The 19,651-nt window shown below is 38.4% G+C and overlaps 1 protein-coding gene across 1 annotated transcript; it reads right to left on the reverse strand.

Annotated features, from left to right (window-relative positions):
- Nucleotides 1–1,850: 1,850 nt before the first annotated feature.
- rrn3 (RRN3 homolog, RNA polymerase I transcription factor) lies at nucleotides 1,851–15,058 on the reverse strand. The gene is made up of 17 exons (XM_053514016.1): nucleotides 14,550–15,058; nucleotides 14,399–14,455; nucleotides 11,936–12,025; nucleotides 11,178–11,307; nucleotides 11,018–11,077; nucleotides 8,804–8,867; nucleotides 8,361–8,430; nucleotides 8,003–8,101; nucleotides 7,677–7,769; nucleotides 7,224–7,344; nucleotides 6,920–7,050; nucleotides 6,692–6,822; nucleotides 6,130–6,314; nucleotides 5,109–5,217; nucleotides 4,319–4,471; nucleotides 3,634–3,718; nucleotides 1,851–2,903 (listed from the first exon to the last, which is right to left on the reverse strand). Exons 1-17 carry the CDS (start codon nucleotides 14,640–14,642, stop codon nucleotides 2,763–2,765), a joined length of 1,812 nt encoding a protein of 603 aa, XP_053369991.1. The 5' UTR covers nucleotides 14,643–15,058; the 3' UTR covers nucleotides 1,851–2,762.
- Between the last annotated feature and the right edge of the window lie 4,593 nt (nucleotides 15,059–19,651).

Genomic DNA, 19,651 nt, shown 5'->3' on the forward strand with positions numbered 1-19,651 from the left:
TGCTGGTTTTTGTTTTTTTATTAAAGGAAGTATAAGACATGTGAATGTGTGCGCGTACTGAATACAGTATGCTTCCTGAACGAGACAGGGGGATTGAGCGAATCCTAAATCCTGTGGATTTACTGTATCACAAATCCCTGCTACTGAACTGACAGCGGACATGAAACAGAGAGCTGGAAGAAATGCAAAGTCTGCTTTTCATCTGGGAGAAATCTGACAGTGGAGCTTCTTCTTCTTTTTTTTTTTTTCTTTTTTACAATTTGCACAGTCAGGTCCAGAAGTCAAAGTGTGTTCAGAAGTTCTGTGATCAGAAGGAATAAATCAGTAATATACTATACATTAGTCACATGACATTTCTGTCATATTTATTCAAGTCAAAGTTAGAGTTAAAAGGTTAAAATCCAAATATGGCATATTTTTATTCTATAGACTGGTGGCAAGACATTCTGAGCATGGAATAAAATAAAAAAAAATTATAATAATAATAATTCAAAATATTATTTGTCTCTTACACAACCATACACAGTATGATAAGCAATTATATGCTTATTCAACTGTCTGTGACCTAAAATGGAAAAATAAGATACAACAAGAGGATTTGTACTAGAATAATGCAATTAAACTGAATTGAATAGAATTCCCAACAAAAAAATAAACTAAAAATGTAAAACCTTTTTTACAAGGTTACATTAAGGTTACATTAACGTTACATCTTAATTCGGGACCTTTTAGAAGAGTCAACTTAGTGGACCTCATTAAACAAACATTTAAATTAATGGAATTGGGTTAAGAACTGTCCAATGTATTATTTAAATCTGGAAGCATACTGCTGAATGGTCAACTTTGTAGAAAAAATAAAAATCATGAATAAGCATGATCAGAGATCACTTAAATGCCTGGTGAAGTTGCATAGTCAAAAGAAATGCAGTAAAAGCTGTAGCTAGGTTTAATAGTGAAAGTAAGAGCATTTTTACACACACACAATGTGATGAGAATTCACAGGATCAGAACTAAACAGCTGTGTGTCCATAAGAAAACCACTTGTAAGTGGAACTAATTTAAAAAAAGGGCTTCAGTTATCTAGGAAGCATAAAAATTGGACTTTGGAACAATGGAAAAAGGTCTGCTAAGTCCAGATTGACCCTATTCCAGAGTGCGCATTGGGGTAAGAAGGGAAGCAACCATCATGCATAGTCTTCACTGTACAAGCCTCTGGAGGCAGTGTTATGATCCAGGGTTGCTTCGGTTGCTCAGGTCTAAGACAATAAAATGAAGTCAGCTGACGACCTGAATGTACTGAATGAGCAGGTTATCTCATCTAGTTGTTTTTCCTCTGATGGTATGGGTATATTTCAGGACTTAAATTGTAAAAGAATAGTTCTGGGAGCATGAGAATCATTTCCACACATGAACGGGCCACCACAGTGTGTGCTGAAATCAAAGGTCAATTATGTCGAAGAAAATAGTGCCAGTATGGGTGTCGGATACGTGAACAAGAGATTTAGACCTCACGCTTTACCTGTCTCATTTAGAAGGAATGCATTTTTATAGCAACAAAGAAAGAAGTGTTTAAGGGGAAAAATGTGATGTAACTTCAGGACTTTAGCACCTTGCAGTGGAAAACACTATCACCTATTATCCTCAGTTTTTTTTTTTATTTATTTAACAAAATGCAATGTAGGTACATTTTTAAACCTTTAATGCAAAAAACAAAACAAAAAAACTACAGTTAGAAAAAAAACAAATACCTGAGAATATTGTTTAATTTCAGCAATTTTAATGTCACCTTAGTAAACACCTTTACAGTTTCCTGTATTCCTATAAATATCTGAAGAAAAAAAATCCAGAGCTGACAAATTAATGGGTTTAATTGCACAAAAGTCCACACAATGTGATTTTTTTTATTTACAAACATGTTTTCTCTAGCATTTAGCTCAATCTTTTCTTAACAAACTAAAGAAATGAAGCAAGTAGCATTATAACATAATAAAAAAAATATCTCTCAATAATGCTAGTTAAATATGAACAGTTACACAGAAAATCTTTCTTCCATATTGCCTGACTGGCCTTAGCTATGGGGGTTATTAGCATTCATAAATATATCTTAAAAATCCTGCCTGTCAGATTAGCTAATAATTAGCACAGATTATTCGAGATCACAAACACTGAATATGGCAAACAGTCAATGAACATGAACAATATACAGTAGAGCCTCTCAGAAAGCATGTCAAGTTGGCTAATGGGAAGTTTCTGTCATTTCTGTCAGTTTAGCTTCCATTAGCTATCTGGCTATAGTATTCTTAAATATTAAATGAATGTCCTTTCAGAAATATTTTTGGGTTAGCTTGAGAGAGTTAGCTAAACATTTGAGCATCAGATAAGCTCCTGTTAAGGTCAGGATGTAGCAAACAGTAAATGTAAAAAAAATAATAATAATAAATCCCCTCAGCAAGGCAGTCAGGTTAGCTATAGGTAGCCAGCAGGCCACTGAAGATTATGGACATTTAAATGCATTTGAATAACTCATTTGTGACATTTGCGTTCTTTTCTTTAAATATAAAATTTAATAATTTACATTACTTTATTCTTCCATCATCTGAGCTCTTCTTTAATACGTTACACAACTGTACAAATACTCCCAAAGTCCTTAGGAAGGATCTGTATTGTGAGATTGTGTGTGAAGTAAGAGAATGCACTTCAGGATGGTCTGAAGAAAAGATATCATCTCAGTCTGTCAGTCCGTGTGTGTGTGTGTGTGTGTGTCAGAAGGGACGTTGGAGGAAGGCAATAGGAGGAGAACCCACACTGCTGGGGCTGCGAAAGTGCGACTCGTACGACCCCATCACCATGTCGGCCTGAGGCGTTGTGCCATGTAGGAAGTCGTCCTCTTCTTCTGTAGAATTCTGAGAAAGTAAAAGTGTGTAATAAATAAACAGGTGGTAATTTGTGAATAAAGCACTGTACAGAATATCTCTGAATTTTTAGATTTCTTTATTATTATATTTGTAAGCTTGGACCTATTTTACAGTCAATGTTAAAGGTATTTCTTATATTTATTATAACATGGTTTGTGTATTGTGGACACTACTGTGCTGACGTATTTAGCTCCCCCACAGTTTTGCCAGACTGTTTTTTTTTTTTATGTAGTCTTAAGGAATAGTTCTCCAGACTTCTCAATTTGATTTAGCCTCTCAATGGCTCTCAATTTCAGTCCAGTCCCTGTAACTAAGCAGGTTTTGTTTATTAACCTTGTTACAGTAACCTATGAATCATTCAAGCTTAAAAACATCTAACTTAAGACATAAACTAGTGAGAAACAGGTGCGGATCATGACGGGTGATGAGGCCGGTGATTAGTATACAGTACTGGTGATGTTGAATACTGAGTGGTTGGGACAAAAAAGTGAGATGAAATGAGGTTGCTGCAAAGGTTATTACATAAACAACCAATTTTTAAATGTTATCTTTCTCAGGCATGTTGTAGCCTATCACAGTAAAATGTTTGTTCCCATTTCTTTAATTTAATTTCATTTCATTTGAAGAAATGAGGGGCAGCAACTAGATTGTACAACTAGGTAAGTGCGAACACTAAATGTGCTACCAAACACTTTCAAAAAGCACAAAACCAATTTACTTTTGTGGCTTCTTTCTTCGGAGGTGCCATACAGTCGCTCGGCTCTTCCCACACCTGATAGATCGATTCGAAATATTGTCCAGATCTGAAACAAAAACATCACAAAGGTAAACAGCTAACACTCGGACAACACTCCAATTTGCACAACATGAGCTGAAACCAATTATTTGATGTGCAGCTGTATGGTGGCGAAAGTGATCAGATGCTTGTGTCTGTCCTCCAGACTTCACTACATGGCCAGATAATAGTACTTGAGTTAAGGTAGAGAGGTTAAAGTTTACTCAAGTAAAAGTTGAAGTGCGCCATTTAAATTTTCACTTTAAGTACTTACCTTCAAATATACTTAAGTATTAAAAGTAGTGAGTTTATATTATCCTACTGTGGCTTTAAAGGCAGAGTAAAAATATGTAAAACTCTCTCATCGTGACAGTGCTGTTTCTGCTTCTGATTTCAAACATCTCTTACATGATAGGGTGCGTCACAGTGGGAGGATATTATTGGGTATAATGGTCTGCAATTGGCGAGATTTGTTGTTAAATGTAATATGACACCATGTTAAAATGCAGTGAAGTATAAAGTACAGTTAACTGTTATAGAGTTTCAGTGGAATAAAATTACTCAAGTATAGATATGTGAAAACTGTACTTTAAAAAATGACTTTATTAAGTATTTACTTAGCACTGACCTTTTTAATAGGTAAGGGTCAAAGGGGAAAAACGTGTCCAGAGGATTGGTATTGGTGGCCAGAGAGTCTCCGCCCACTGAGCTTCTCACTACAGGCAACATGTAGCGGTTGTTTCGTTCGATGATCGTGTAGCAGAACACCAGCTGATATTTCCTGCATGAACAGAAAAGTAAAAAAGATTATTGATAGTGTTACTAAGAAAGAATACACAACCCAACGCTATAAAAAATATATTTTTTTGTTATTTTTTATATACATATGTTGATTTAACCTTACTATAACTTGTCTGTTTTGTTATAATGGCACACAGAAAATGATGATGCAACGACATTACACTGCATCATATTTGTTTCAAAATCACATCATACTGCTAAATTATCTGCTATCAGGGATGGGAATATCCAAAGACCTCCTGATACAATATTATTATTATTTATAAAATATCAAGATTTTATAAATATCCAGATTCCCCCCAACAATTTTAAACAAACTTGGCAAATAATGCAACTACCACATAGGATGCTATGCCAATAATTTTGGATTAGCACCACTTCAAACACGAACAAATCTAAATGTTATTTTAAAATCCTTTTTTTTTAAAAAGTGATTTTGGGAGTCACAAAAGAATTGTAATATGTAACTGTATTGTTCCCCCCCTCCCTTCTCTACTTGCTATATTCTATGACTAACTAGATGGCATCTTTACTACCTGCTTTGCTGACTAGCTATCAAAGTAGTAGAGTAAACTAATGCAGCTTTAAAATGTGTGTTTGTGTGTAAATGTGTGTACCTCATGATGGCAGCAAACATGTTTGTAACGGCTGGCAGACACACTTTCAGTGGGTTCAGCTGACTCATGACGATCCGCTCCAGATTCAAACTCTGTAAATAGGCCAATCCTACACACACACACACACACGAAAAACAAAACACTAATTCTTTTACACATTATAGTATTTGTTTACAAAAGAATCTTTGAGAAAAACTTTTTTTTTTTTAATACAAACATGGATAATTGTATAAAGTGTCAGTTGTTTTAATGTCGAATTTGGAATATGTGTTGGAAAAGCTTGATTAAAAAACAAGAAATCCAAAACGCAGCCAGATTAGTCATTTCAGATGTGCTATTATAGGAAACTAATCAACGATGCAATAGTGTCTAATGTGCCCTGATGCAACATGGACTTACTCTGTGTAAATGTTGATTTTTTTCCTACAATGGCATATCCTGAAATGTTTTATTCCTTTTATACCACAGCACTTTACTCTTTTTTTATTCTACTTACTATTTACTAATATTTATTCATTAAATAATATTGTCATATTTTTCCGTTTACTAGTTAATTAGTTCCTGAATAACTTACATCTTGAAAAATATTCAATCTCTCACCAGCTTCTCTTTTGCCTCTCTTGAGGTTAACAAGACAATACAGTATACACCCACTCACACACACAGTATATGATAATGACTGCATTAATAAGATCCTGTGACATGCAGCTGCACTACAGATGTGCTGTTATAGAAAACACCTTCTGACTGAGCATTCAATAAGGCGATGAGATGATGTGAAGGATGAATAGTTATATTTGTGATGGGACAAATTCAATTTTTCAATTCAATTTTATTTGTATAGCGCTTTTAGCAATTTTCATTGCCGCAAAGCAGCTTTACATAGTCAAAAGAATTATTTAGGTTTGTATGAAATGTGAATTTGTATGAATCAAAATGGTCAGTTTGTCCCTGGTGAGCAAGCCGAGGGCGACACAAGGCCATCAAATTAATCTATAAGAAGGATGAAGATCTGACATACCTTTCTTCATGTTGCCCTCCAGGATGGCCTTGTGTCTAAAGATGAGTGTGTAAAACACGGCCTGGCAGGAGGCATAGAACGGTCCGTGCAGAGAAACGTCACAGAATGCTTTAGAACCCGAGTCCTGGCTGTCTATGTAGAGATGAAGCCATGGGACCAGCAGGTCCAGACACGCCCTCACCGTCCTGTAATGTGTGTACACAGGTTGTACAGATGACATGTATGTCAGTTGGAAATGTGAAGAGGTTTTTGAGTCCATGGATAAAATTTAAAGTGGCTGTGGTTGAATCTATATAATTATAATAAAAGTAACTCTAATGGGAGTGGCTGATATTGTGGGTGTGTCAGAGTTTATCATTTAAGAACTACTTTACTTTATAAAGTGTCTCTATGGGGGCATGGCTAATTACGCAGACGTGTCTGAATCCATATAAGAGGGTGAGTTAAAAATGATCCCCATCTATATGGGTGTGGATGATCATGTGGGCGTGTCGGAATTCTTAGACACGTATAAAGTAAAGCAACTCTAAGCGGACTCGAGAGACCGGAGACGGATACGTACGCTATGGGAATGAACTTGGCTCTGGCGAGGAAGCTGCCCATGTAGGCGGCGGCGGCCTGGCGGAGGACAGCGGGCTGAGACGGGCTCTGTAACACCTTCCACAGGTGATCCAGAAAGGCTTCGGCTAAAGCCTGACCACATCAGACACACACACACATATATATATATTAGTATACAGATTCCATATTCAAAAATGTGTGACTAAACACAGGAACAGGGGTCACTCACCAGGCGGAAGCTGCACAGGTAAAACATGCAAAACTGCACATGACAGGAAGCGTGTGTGGGTAGGACCAGCTTATCGAACACACACACCAGATCTCTGTACATGGTTTTAACTCGCTCGACATCCAAGACACCTGTACAGAAATGTATTTACTGTAAATTTATTCAACAAAATTAGTACGCCACATTAAAAGTTAGACCTTGCTCCTTTCTAATAAACACTCCATACATTCGTATAAAACACACGTCTTGTGTTATGTCGCGGAGAACACAGAACTTCAAGTGTGGCGAGACGTGAGACGCTCACCGTTAACGTGGCTCTGGTCCTTAATGAAGGTCAACAACACCAACATCAGCGTGTCCAGTCTCTCAGCTACAGAGTGAAACATCTGCTGAGCGCCATCGTGTGGAGACATCTCGTCCTCATCCTTAGAGAAAGTAAAAAAAAAAAAAAAAGATGGGGATTAGCACAAAGAGAAGTTCTAGAGTAAAAAAAGGCATGAATAAAAAAGAAGGAGTGAGAATGGATGCTTATATCATATTTATGAATGAGAGAAAATATTAATACAGTAGAAGAAACAAGATATGTATAAAAAATGAGAATGAGAAACAGCTAAATAATAATAATAATCAATGAAAGGAAAAAAAATATTAAGAATCGAGATTTCTTCTTGCGCTAATCGACACAGTGCGAGCTCTGGACCAAACATGTTGTGTTTACTTCTTTACAAATACTTTGATCTGTCATGTAGAAGCTCACCATGTTGAACAGGCAGTCATCCTGAGTACCTGCTCCGTGGTTCTGTTCTCTCAAACTCTCCATTTCCTCGATCTCACTGCGTGGGGCGCTCACCTACCATGCCCAAACAACAACAACAACAACAACAGGTTATCCATCACTCAAATACTGACCCCAGCCTGCGTTCGAATACTCCTACACATTCAAAGTTAAACTTAAGATAAGCTCATCAAAATCAAATTTAGAATAAATAAAAGCAAAAAGGCATTTTTACTTAATCTTTACTAAAGGCAGAATTTTGTTTCCTCAGTAAAAGAAATTGAAGAATGAGAACACTAATGCCGTACATCTAGATTGACCATCTTGCTGATAATGAGCTCCAGCACGTCCTGTCTCAGAGCCGGCACATAGACCGTGATCCGGAGCAGGTTATGAACATAACATTCCTGCAAAACACACACACTCGTTAGATAAACTCAGATCCTCAAACTCACAGCCAAAACAAATGAAATAATAAATAAAATACAAGATATAATATTTAAAACAGAATTAGCTCGACTACTCAAAAATTAAATCAACTTAATTTAGAACAAACAAAATAATGGAAAACTAAAGTCATTTTAACAATTTTTGGAAAACTCTAAATTAAAATTAAATTTTATTTGATTAAATACAAATTAAGTAAGAGATAAAACCAGGAGGTACCAGTGTTCTGGATGATTTTTGTACAAAAGGGAAGTTGTCACTGAGGATCGGCATCAGGAACCGGCTGGTACTACAAAGAAAAACAACACTCTCAGAAATAAATAAATCAATAAATAAATCAACACAACAGATGAGAAAAAAAAAAAAAAATCACCAGGTTACAAATCTCATTTAATACTGAAAATCTGCGGTGATGAGGGATGTTAAATGACGTGTATCTATCATTAGCGTGAGCATCTTTCACATGCAGAATAAGCAAGCATACAAAACCTGACAGCACATCCTGATCTAATCTGAAGTGTTGTGCTCCTTTCTTAAATTAAGTTCCACTATCAGATGCTCCACGTACACCTCGTGCCTGATGACTCGAACAATGACAAGAAGAAAAAGAAGGGAAAAAAAAACAGATGAAGATAAGCTGTGATCTTTTTTTGGTAACTTACGATGGGACGTATCTTGCGATCATCTGCAAGGCCTGGTGACAGTGATCGAATATCCTGGGCAGGTCTGAAAATTTAGAAAGAGATGTTTACTACAAACGTTAACCTCTTCTTCTTTGTCTTTCGGCTGTTCCCTTTCAGGGGTCGCCACAGCGAATCATCTGCCTCCATCTAACCCTATCCTCTGCATCCTCTTCTCTCACACCAACTAACTTCATGTCCTCTCTCACTGCATCCATAAATCTCCTCTTTGGTCTTCCTCTAGACCTCCTGCCTGGCAGTTCCAACCTCAGCATCCTTCTACCGATATATTCACCATCTCTCCTCTGAACACGTCCAAACCACCTCAATCTGGCCTCTTTATCTCCAAAACATCTAACGTGGGTTGTCCCTCTGATGAACTCGTTCTTAATCCTATTCATACTTGTCACTCCCAAGTAGAACCTCAACATCTTCAGCTCTGCTACCTCCAACTCTGCCTTCTGTCTTTTCTTCAGCGCCACTGTCTCTAAGCCGCAGAGCATCGCTGGTCTCACCACTGTCCTGTACACCTTTCCTTACAACACACCTGAACCTTTTCTCCACCCATTCCAACCTGCCTGCACCCACCTCTTCACCTCCTTTCCACACTGTCCGTTGCTCTGGACCGTTGACCCTAAGTACTTAAAGTCCTGCACCTTCTTTACCTCTGCTCCCTGTATCCTCACCGTTCCTCTTGGGTTCCTCTCATTCACACACATGCATCTCGTCTTACTGCGGCTAACCTTCAGTCCTTTGCTTTCCAGAGCATACCTCCACCTCTCTAAATTTTCCTCCACCTGTTCCTTGCTCTCGCTACAAAGCACAATGTCATCTACAAACATCATAGTCCATGGGGACTCCTGTCTTACCTCATCTGTCATCCTGTCCATCACCAGAGCAAACAAAAAGTGGCTTAGAGCCGATCCTTGATGCAGACCCACCTCCACCTTGAACTCTTCACCTACAGCACATCTCACCACGGTCTAACAGCTCTCATACATGTCCTGCACCACTAACATACTTCTCTGCACCACAGCTCTATCGGCACCCTGTCGTACGCCTTTTCTAAAGCTACAAAAACACAATGCAACTCTTTATTACCTTCTCTGTACTTCTCCACCAGCATCCTCAAAGCAAATACTGTATCTGATGTACTCTTTCTAGGAATAAAACCATATTGCTGCTCACAAATGCTCACCTTCCCGCTTAACCTAGCTTCCACTACTCTTCTCCTTCATTCTTCTGGAATCCTCTAAGCGTTAACATTTTTCTAAATTGGTGCAATGACACTTTTTTTTTTTTACAGAATTATTGCTAATTATAAACATGTGGAAACTGTTTCTAAGTAACAGAATCTATCATCTCAATAATCACCAGACAAGAGCAAAAAACACAAGAATTGATTTACTGTATAAAGCACCTTTTAAAGTGCTTCTAAATTAAAAAGAGATAAAATTAATACATTCTACAATGACAATAATTCAAATGGTAAAATAAAAAAACAGAAAAGGAAAGTAAAAGCAACTTAAAACCACCATTTAATAAGAGGGAAAAAAAGAAAAGAAAAAATATTAAGATGATATTTTTATGGACACTACATTATTGTGCCTTTACTGTGTCCTAATAATTATTTGATAAATCTTACACACGTCCTGACCCAAAACAAGTTACACACTTCAATATTACCCTGGATCAACTTTAGTTTTGATTACAACATGCATTCACTGTGGCTTTGTTTTACGACCCTTATGCAATGTCGTAACATTTATTCCTGTTTAGTGTGGCTTTTATTTCAGGTCAAGATCTTATCTTACATTTATGATGGGACAGTCGAACCACTCCCTAAAATCGTCCCAAAGACTCTGGTTAAGGTCAGGAGTCTGCGATGTCCAGTTTATGCGTAAAAATTATTTTCACACTGAGAGAAAAACTACTGGACATTCAGGTGGTCAGATGACTTCATTTTATTGCCACATAACGTTGATGAGTCTAGACCTGAGCAACTCCAGATCATAACACTGTCTCCAGAGGCTTGTACAGTGGACACTATGCATGATGGGTGCATGCAAAATAGAATTCTGTATTTGAAAATTTAGTTAAAATAAATCTTTTTTTAATGTGTGTTATTCATCCTTGTTTGTGATGGGTGCCAACAATTCTAAAGCTGACTTTAAAACTTAAAGCTCACACACTCACTCTCATCGTCATCATCCGAATCTGATATGTCCACGTTCCCTTCCTGGATTTTCACTCTTCCTGTAAGAGACGATGAAACATCAGCACGTCAGCTCACACCAGAGTTTAATCCGACTATAAGCACATGCTGTTGGATAAAGAGGGGCAGAAAGAAACTCACTGGGCGTGAAATTAGAGACGAGTGTTTTGAGACACGACCTCAGGTACACGGTCTGGGCGGAGATGAGGTTACTGAGGAACGCCAGATATTCGTCCACCACTGCAGGACTCCGCCCGAGCCACGGCAGCCTCTGGCAGAAAGCACACAACATACGTGTTTATGCATATGCAAAAGATTTAATTTTTATATAGAAAGAAGAAGAAGAAGAAAAAAAAAAAAGAGATACATAAAAACTAACAAGACAAAAAAAGATTTTATAACATACTATGCATTCAACATTATATAGAAATAAACAAAAATAATAAAAACAACAATTTTTCCGTATAATTATTTTTGCTGTATATATGTAATGCATAAAACTGTTCATAAGAGTTAAAGAACAATCAAAACAAAAACAAGTTACAGAATAGAACCAAGTAAAAATGCTAAAATTCATAAGAAGACATTTTTGTAAAAAAAACTATTTAATTAAAACACTAAACTTAAAAAACAGGTCGACACAACCCAAATCACATTTCGGCATTTAAGAGGCGGGACTAATTTTTAAAAGTTATAATAATAACAATTAAACCAATAGAATTTCAATGCAGATATTAAACAAACTTTATATTATTATATTTGATACTATATTAAAAAGTGTCTCTGTACAAACTGTGCGAGTAATAAGTTAACCAGCACATGATGAAGCGTGTTAGAATTGAAACGTGTCAAAACGTGTTACGCTTTCCCCCTTCCCCCGTTGTGGTGACCCTCCTTACCAGAACCATGTAGATCAGCTGTTCGTGTTCTTTCCCGAGTTGCGTGACGCACGACCTGAACTCCTGCAGCCAGCTGATGATCTGAGCGTCCTGTTGGGAGAAAGTAATTAGCACGTTTAACACGTGGATTCTGATCGGTCAGAGGGTGTTGGTACATTTTCTTTAACAGCAGCAAATCTCCGGCGCTCGTTCTCATACGTCATCGTCTTTTATTTAACAAAAGACAAACAAACAGTCTTTGATCTGGTGACATTTTCCATGAGATAGATTTTATTGTGAGAACATAGAGTCTCCAGTGCCAAAAAAAAGTATTGAAATGAAATATGTTATCATTAGCAAACACTTCAAGGTGCGCTGTTACAGGGAATTAATCTTCTAAATGGCGACAGTAACTCAGCTTTATTAGTTCACCAAATTGTTGATTTTTTGTAATCCAGCACACCCTTAAGTCAAATATATATTTTTTTTTCATAAAAGATGTTAAAAGTGATCTGAGAAAACTTTTACAATGCTGACCGACTCCATTATTTCTCAGAATAACAAGACAATTATACACGTTTAAATTATATATATATATATATATTTGACAAACAACAGAGCTGCTAAATGAATCGGTTTATCCTATAAATGTCTATAATAAACATCTGGTTGAGGAGAGCCTTTACTCTGGGTGTTCAAGTCAAACCGGGATTTGTCATCTCAGTAACAGGTGTGTGAAAGCAATGCTACCTGCAGAATTATTCTACCCAGTATTTTTTGGGGACAAATGTCATCATTCATATCGATTTTTTACCCCATGATGTCAACATGAACAGTGAAAACTACATAATGCCCTCAAATAAGGATATAAAAAAATATCCACCTGACTTGATCACCGAAAAAAGTGCACAACTTCATACTGCCCACTGCACTACTTGCACGTTACAGGAACTCAGTCCTGACCTTGTTTAAGCCATTCCTACATGTTAAAGGTGTTCCTAGGAGGCCAGTGTTCCAGATGTGAAGCAGGCAGTCTGATCATGGTTCTGGCGTACTGAGAAAACTTTCTTCCTTAATGGCATCCAAGTTCTAGTGAAACACTAGGATTAGTGTAGGAGGGGATTCTTGGTTTTAGTGGGTATGTGCTCGGGTCGACGTATCCATTTTTTCCGTAGACGTTCTTCAGTCTGCTCTGTCGTTTCAGCAGCCCTTTAACATGCATATCGTAATCATTACTGAGTTAGGACCGACTCTCGTTGCTCTGCTGTTTCTGACACTTGCAACAATCTGAATCTCTTTGTGGATAAAATGGTTGGTTCAAGGACTGGTCGCTTTTTTACTTCTTCTTCGTTGTTTAGCGGTGGTTAATATCCAGTAGGTTGGTCTTATTCTCCCTCATCTTCCCGGCTCCTTAAATCAGATTTTTCAGCCCAGCCTTCCTTAAAACATCTAATGCTTCCTTTTCTTCCCTTGACTTGTTCAGTGTCTTAAACTCTTCATCTGGCACTTCCACACACTCATCTCAACACGTTTCTCTCTCAGCATCTAGTTGGTGCTCTATAAGCTGCATCACCGATAGATCTGTCCTTTAAAGACGACTTTCCAGTCCAATTTCAATTCAATTTGTACAGCGCTTTTAACAATTGTCATTGTTGCAAAGCAGCTTTACACAATCAAAAGAAATTATGAAAGTTTGTAAGAAATGTGAATGTGTATGAATTAAAATGATAAGTTTGTCCCATCCTCATTTAGGTGATAACAGTCCAGTCTTTTCTCAATCTTAACAATGCTTTCTTCCCTAATCAGTGACTCCCCTTTCTAAAAGACTCTTAACATTGCTTTCTACTCTCCTTAGTTCTTGAAGCTGTGCCACCATATCTAGCCTCTCCTGCAAATATTTCCTGCACAAGTGGAGAACATGCTCCAGCATCCCGGTGGGTGTTCACCTAGGTACAGATGAGAATATGTGGTTCAGTGGTAATGTAGGTGTTTCGCCTGGCATGCGGAAGGCCCGGGTTCGAATCCCAGCCAGTGCCCAAACCCCCCAGCCACTGGATGCAGTCGAAGCCCAGTCTTAACCCCAGATAAAATGGGAGGGTTGCGTCAGGAAGGGCATCCGACGTAAAACCTGCGCCAAGCTGTTGTGTGGACAAGATATTCCGGTGTGGCGACCCCATGCCGGGTTTTTACTTTCATAACTGTGTTCTGTTATTGGTGAGTAAGTGGTAAGTTTCTCGCTTGCCATGCAGAAGGCATGGGTTTAATTCCCATCCAAGGCGGGAATCGAACCCGGACTCTAGAGATGCAAGGTGCTAACCAACAACGCCACAAACAATACTGTTGTTCTGCACAGTCCCGGTTTGACCTGAACACCCCTTGTAGTTCCTGGATTCCTTTGTGTGACGATCCAGCAGGTTCACATTGACTTTGCTGTCGAACCTGACATCACTAACTTTACTCTCTGGTGTAGATCAACAGACTTACCTTAATGTCAGGGTCTGAGAGTTGATGTTTTATCATCTCATAGTCACTAGTGTCTCCCTTAAGGACAAAAAGACACAAAAACACATCTCACCATCTGTTGTTTTAGTCGAGAAACAAATCCATGATCAAGATAAAGCCTGAGATCTCTCACCTGCTTGAGTTTGGCCAGAGTGTTGACCACAGTGTCCCCAAAGCGCACAGTTTTAGGTGGAGGAGTGAGTATGAAGTCTCTCTCCACCTCCATGCTGGATTTCTAAACTAAAGCAAACTCTTATTCTCAAAACCTTTACTCTCAATGAAGCTGACACCAACAGCAACTCCAGATACGTACTGTTTTTTATTTCACATTATATTCCGAGGACATGTCTCGACATGTCCACACTGAGCAATAAACTGTGCTCAGCTGTAAATAAACCCACGAGACCGACACGCGGACACGTTTAGCTCCTCCCCACCCGTATTCCGACACGCCACACCCACCCAACACGGGGATTGGCTACCATCGCAACGCGTCGTCTTCCAGGATTGGACGGTGCTTTACAGGCGTGCGAGCCTGCCGAATCACAGCGTAGAAGGCGGGCCTTAACGGAAAACAGGTCGGAAAGAAATTAAGCTAACTGAAAGCGAACATGTTCCATTCGAAGATTTGCATTAGAAAATATATGATATTTAAAATAGATATAACTGTACGGTTTAAATGAAATGTTTAAATTTGTACGCGTTAATTGAATGTAAGGTACAATAACAAAAAAAGGAAGAGAAGACGACGTAGAAATATTATCTCTATACCGGAAGTGGGTATGACGATAGCGCCATCTGTCGGCGCGGAGTGTAAACGTTAACAGCCTTCATAATCATTTATTTATACAGTGATAGAAAGATGGAAGGAAAGAAAGAAAGATAGATAGATAGATAGATAGATAGATAGATTAAGATTAGGGAAATTTTAACTAATTGTAACTGTATTTCAACATTCTTAAACTGTGTGTATATACACACAACACAAATCAGCCATAACATTAAAACCACAGACTGGTGAAGTGAAAAACATTTATTATCTAGTTTCAGGGGCACTGCGGTAGGGGTGAGATATCCAAGGGGGTATCGAAAAGTTTTGTAATTCGTGCGCCACAGATCCAGTCGCTTTCACCACACGTTCTCCCTCAGACATCTTAAAACCTGGCAGTAAAATTCTCTATTCACAGTCTGGCCCCCTGGCGACAAATCCTCAATGCACAATGCCGTGAATGTCAAAAAAGATGATTAGCATGCACTCGGTCGAGCTGTGGACCTGCCCCACCGTGTCTCTTCCACTGTGAAGACTTTCTTTGCTTTGACTTTGGGTAATGATCTTCAATATTGGCAGACTTTGACACAATGTTTTTTCTGATCCCGGGTCAGTAGCCTGTGGAAGAACTTGGCAGGACCACAGCACATGTTCAAATCACACGTGAGGATCGCACGGACTGTTCCGTATAACATTCAGACAATGACAGTGTTGTGGATTGTTCTCCGACAATCTTCATGCACAAGTTGTCGAATGTTCTCAACATTTTTCGGGGGTTGAGCTCTGTGAAAGGTCTTCCTGATCTCCTGTCGTCTTCCAGTGATGTTCTTTCGTTCTTGAAGTGTGTGTGCCTCTCAAAAAGCCTCGAACGACTCATTGCTGCACCGCCGTAAACTTGCCGAATCACATCTAATGTCTCTGTGGCAGATTCGCCCAGTTTCGTGCAGAATTTCACGTTTGCACTTTATTTTAATTTGCAGTCCGTGATGAAATAGCAGATGTGGTAACGCACATGCTCAGAATAGCACCAGTTATCACCTCATATTAGGAGGCAAGGGAAGAGTAATGGGCAAGAGTAAAAATCGAAGCGACTTTAACATTAACCAAGTTGTGATGGCTAGAGAATGGGCTCAGAGCATCAAAAACAGCAGGTCTTGTGGAGTGTTGCTGATATTGACTGGTTAGCAATAACTATACACCATCAGTCACTGCTAGTCAACCTGGGGGTAACCCTGGACAATCAACTGTCCTTGTCCGCTTACAGTACATTGCTAAATACGCTCTAGTTTAATTCTTTTTTTATACTATCAGAAGAATTCATCCATTTCTCTCCACACAGGCGCTTGTTCAGTCCATTATTATTTTGCGACTGGTCTGCATTACTGCAACTTACTCCTGGCAGGTCTGCCTCTGTGTACCATTTGTCCACTGCAGCTGATCCAGATTGCAAGTTCAAGTTCAAGTAGGCTTTATTGTCACTTCAACCATATACAGTTAGTACACAGTGAAACGAAACAACGTTCCTCCAGGACCAAGGTGCTACATGCAACATAAAATTCTAAAATTCTACATCTAAACATAAAATTACAACATAAATTAACAGAAAACATAATGTAATAATAAGGTGTTAAGGTGATGAGTTGAGGTAGTTACAAGAATTTAAGAAGTTAAGAAGCTAGCGCAAAAAGTAGTCCAGTAATGAATATTGTGCAAAAGAGCATTTACAGGTTGGTGTGTATGATAGTTTGGTGGTGTAGGTCAGTGTGTTTGCGCTTGTGTTGATTAGTCAGTCCAGTCCCAATGTTTTAAGGTAGTTGAGTTAAGCTGAGTGATAATGTGTGTGTGTGTGTGTGTGTGTGCGTGTGTGTGTGTTTATCAGTCCAGTCCCTTTTTGTTGAGAAGGCGGATAGCTTGTGGGAAAAAAACTGTTGCACAGTCTGGATGTGTGTGCCCGAATGCTTCGGTACCTTTTTCCAGATGGCAGGAGTGTGAAGTGTGTGTGAGAGGGGTGTGTCCGATCAGCCACAATGCTGGTGGCTTTGCGGATGCAGCGTGTGGTGTAGATGTCCTCAATAGAGGGGAGAAAGACCCTGATGATCTTCTCTGCTGCTCTGCTTTGGCTTCTAGCTGGTAGATTGAACTTCTAGATGTCCGTACAGCCGAGTTACTGCCAATCTTTAAACCAATCCTTGCCAACAGTGTTTCACTTATGTAAGTCGCTCTTCACAAGGGCGTTAATGCTGTTAATGCAAATTTACCAACAATTAATTTATTTACTGTTTTATTAGTTCACTTATTTATAGCCATATATAGCTAAGCCAGGATTGTCAAAATTCAATTCTGCCCAAGCGTTTATCAACAATTTTGTGGCCATTGTTGTGAGAGGTGCATAAATGTCATCTACCCCTGCCTCGCTACTTTTTCTACCTGATGACATCATCCCCATCAAACCCACACAACGTCAATAAAAGAGGATAAGCAGAGAGGGAAAAAGGAAGTGGAGAAAGATTCAGCAAATGAAGAAGGCACAGTGTGAAGTGCTGCCCACGCTCGTAAAGTTGTGTCATGATATACCGGTTGAAGAGATGAACAAAATGCATGCATCATTTCCTCATGTGTGAAAATAAAACCCAGCGTGTCTGCAATGGGGAAATGCTTTGATCTTTATGCATTGCTATAGTAAATAGGGTGAAATTTTCCCTACTTGAACTGCAGATGAAGATGAGAGCTGCGTAACTTAAAGTACTGTATATAAGAAGCACCGTGTATCGCACAAGTAGATTAGACAGGATTACTTCTTATATGTTGCTCTTTCTGGCTGCACTGACTAAGAGCTATTTGCTTTGTTGTGTTTTTTCTTTTGATCATAAACTAGATATTTTATTATCTCATTGTTTTTATCTTTTTGATATTCGATAAATATTCAAAAAGGTATTTATTCACCCCAAATGAAATTTCAGGAATGTCCTTTGTAGAATGCATACAGCGGTCCTGCTAACTCAAGCATGCTAAGCAAACTCTCTGTCTAATTCCTCTTAGATTACGTTTCCCTATTAGATTAAGTTTCCATTACACCAAAGCTGTACAGAGGGCGATTTGTTTCATTTGTCTTTTTGTCTCATGACTTTTTTGTTCATTCTTGATAAAGGACAGCTCTGGAGGCACAGACCTACGATCATAAGTGTTTACTGGGTAAAATTAGTTTATTAAGTCTCTATACGTCTCTACCGCACAGAACCCATGGACTTAATATAAAACCATAAATGTTGTAACATCAAAGATTTCAAATATTTTTTAAAGAAGGTAACAAAAACTAGATATTCACATAGCTGTGATTTGTATTGTTAATTTTGTATGGTACAACCTCACCGGTGTTTAAGTGATCCTCGTGCTTATTCACAATTTCTTTCACCGTTGTTACAGCCTGAACAGTCGTGCTGCAACAGGAAAAAAGAATTAAATAATAAATTAATATACATGAATGCTTTATTTGTTTAATAGCACTTGTCTCTCATCACCTTGTAATTTCTACTTGTCACATTGGTATTAATCTGACTTTGGCCATGTCCCAATTATTTCTGGAGAATGTTGCAGCTATCAGGTTTGAAATAAGTGCAAACAATTAACTCTACATGGTAAATCATTGAATGAGTTGTTGTAGAGTTTTCAATATACAGTAGTACAACACGAAGAGATTTTACACATAACCTTTTTAGTTCTATTGAAAATTCCCAAAGTTTTTTGGAATTGGGGTCATATGAGCTATTTACAGGAAGTATTTCCAATGAGCAAAAACAATCAGGCCAGAAAGGGCAAATCGAAACAAGGTCAAAAACATGTGAAGGGTCATACACACCAAGTCTACCAGCATACAGGATCCAAGGGGACAACCATGAACATAGTCAAAGTAGCAAACCGAGGATCATACAAAGTAAACACTCAATCATCAATGGCATGGTCTTCCTGGTCCTCTGTTCAAACAATCAGTGTAGGGTAGGGCAAATGTTTGTCCAATGGATCGGTGGAAGCAGGAACTGGCATGCTAAAAAGTCCTGGACCTAAAAAACAAACAAAGTGACATGCCTATCCGAGCACTGACAGAGACACATGAGTCACAAAAAGCAGAAGATATTGACATACACATATCCTTACTGTCATAACATCTACGACTACATGTGTGGAAGTTAATGTTTCACCACTATCCTTCCTGGTTTTAATAATGCCCTGGACAGTTCTTAACCTAATTCTTTTTTTATTAGGAAAGTAGGCAAGCACATAAAGAAAATATCTTTGGAAAAAGTAATAATGCAGAGTTGCATGACATAAAAATGATTCATGATGGGATATGCCTAAATAACAAACACTGACATATAAATACATGTAAATAAATTTATTGACTTTTGCAGCTTTAGGAGGAAAGAGTCACCCAGACATAGAACGAGGGGGATGTTTTCTTTACTGAGCAC

The sequence above is a fragment of the Clarias gariepinus genome, chromosome 16 (assembly GCF_024256425.1).
Source record: "Clarias gariepinus isolate MV-2021 ecotype Netherlands chromosome 16, CGAR_prim_01v2, whole genome shotgun sequence".
Taxonomy (NCBI): domain Eukaryota; kingdom Metazoa; phylum Chordata; class Actinopteri; order Siluriformes; family Clariidae; genus Clarias; species Clarias gariepinus.

Excerpts from the sequence above, each read along its gene's own strand:
- rrn3 (XM_053514016.1), bottom strand. The coding sequence starts at position 14,642 with ATGGAGGTGGAGAGAGACTTCATACTCACTCCTCCACCTAAAACTGTG. Across the intron at positions 11,078-11,177 it reads CGTCTCTAATTTCACGCCCA|GAAGAGTGAAAATCCAGGAA; the intron begins GTGAGTTTCTTT and ends CGTCTCTTACAG. Across the intron at positions 8,868-11,017 it reads TTCGGATGATGACGATGAGA|ACCTGCCCAGGATATTCGAT; the intron begins GTGAGTGTGTGA and ends CTAAATTTTCAG.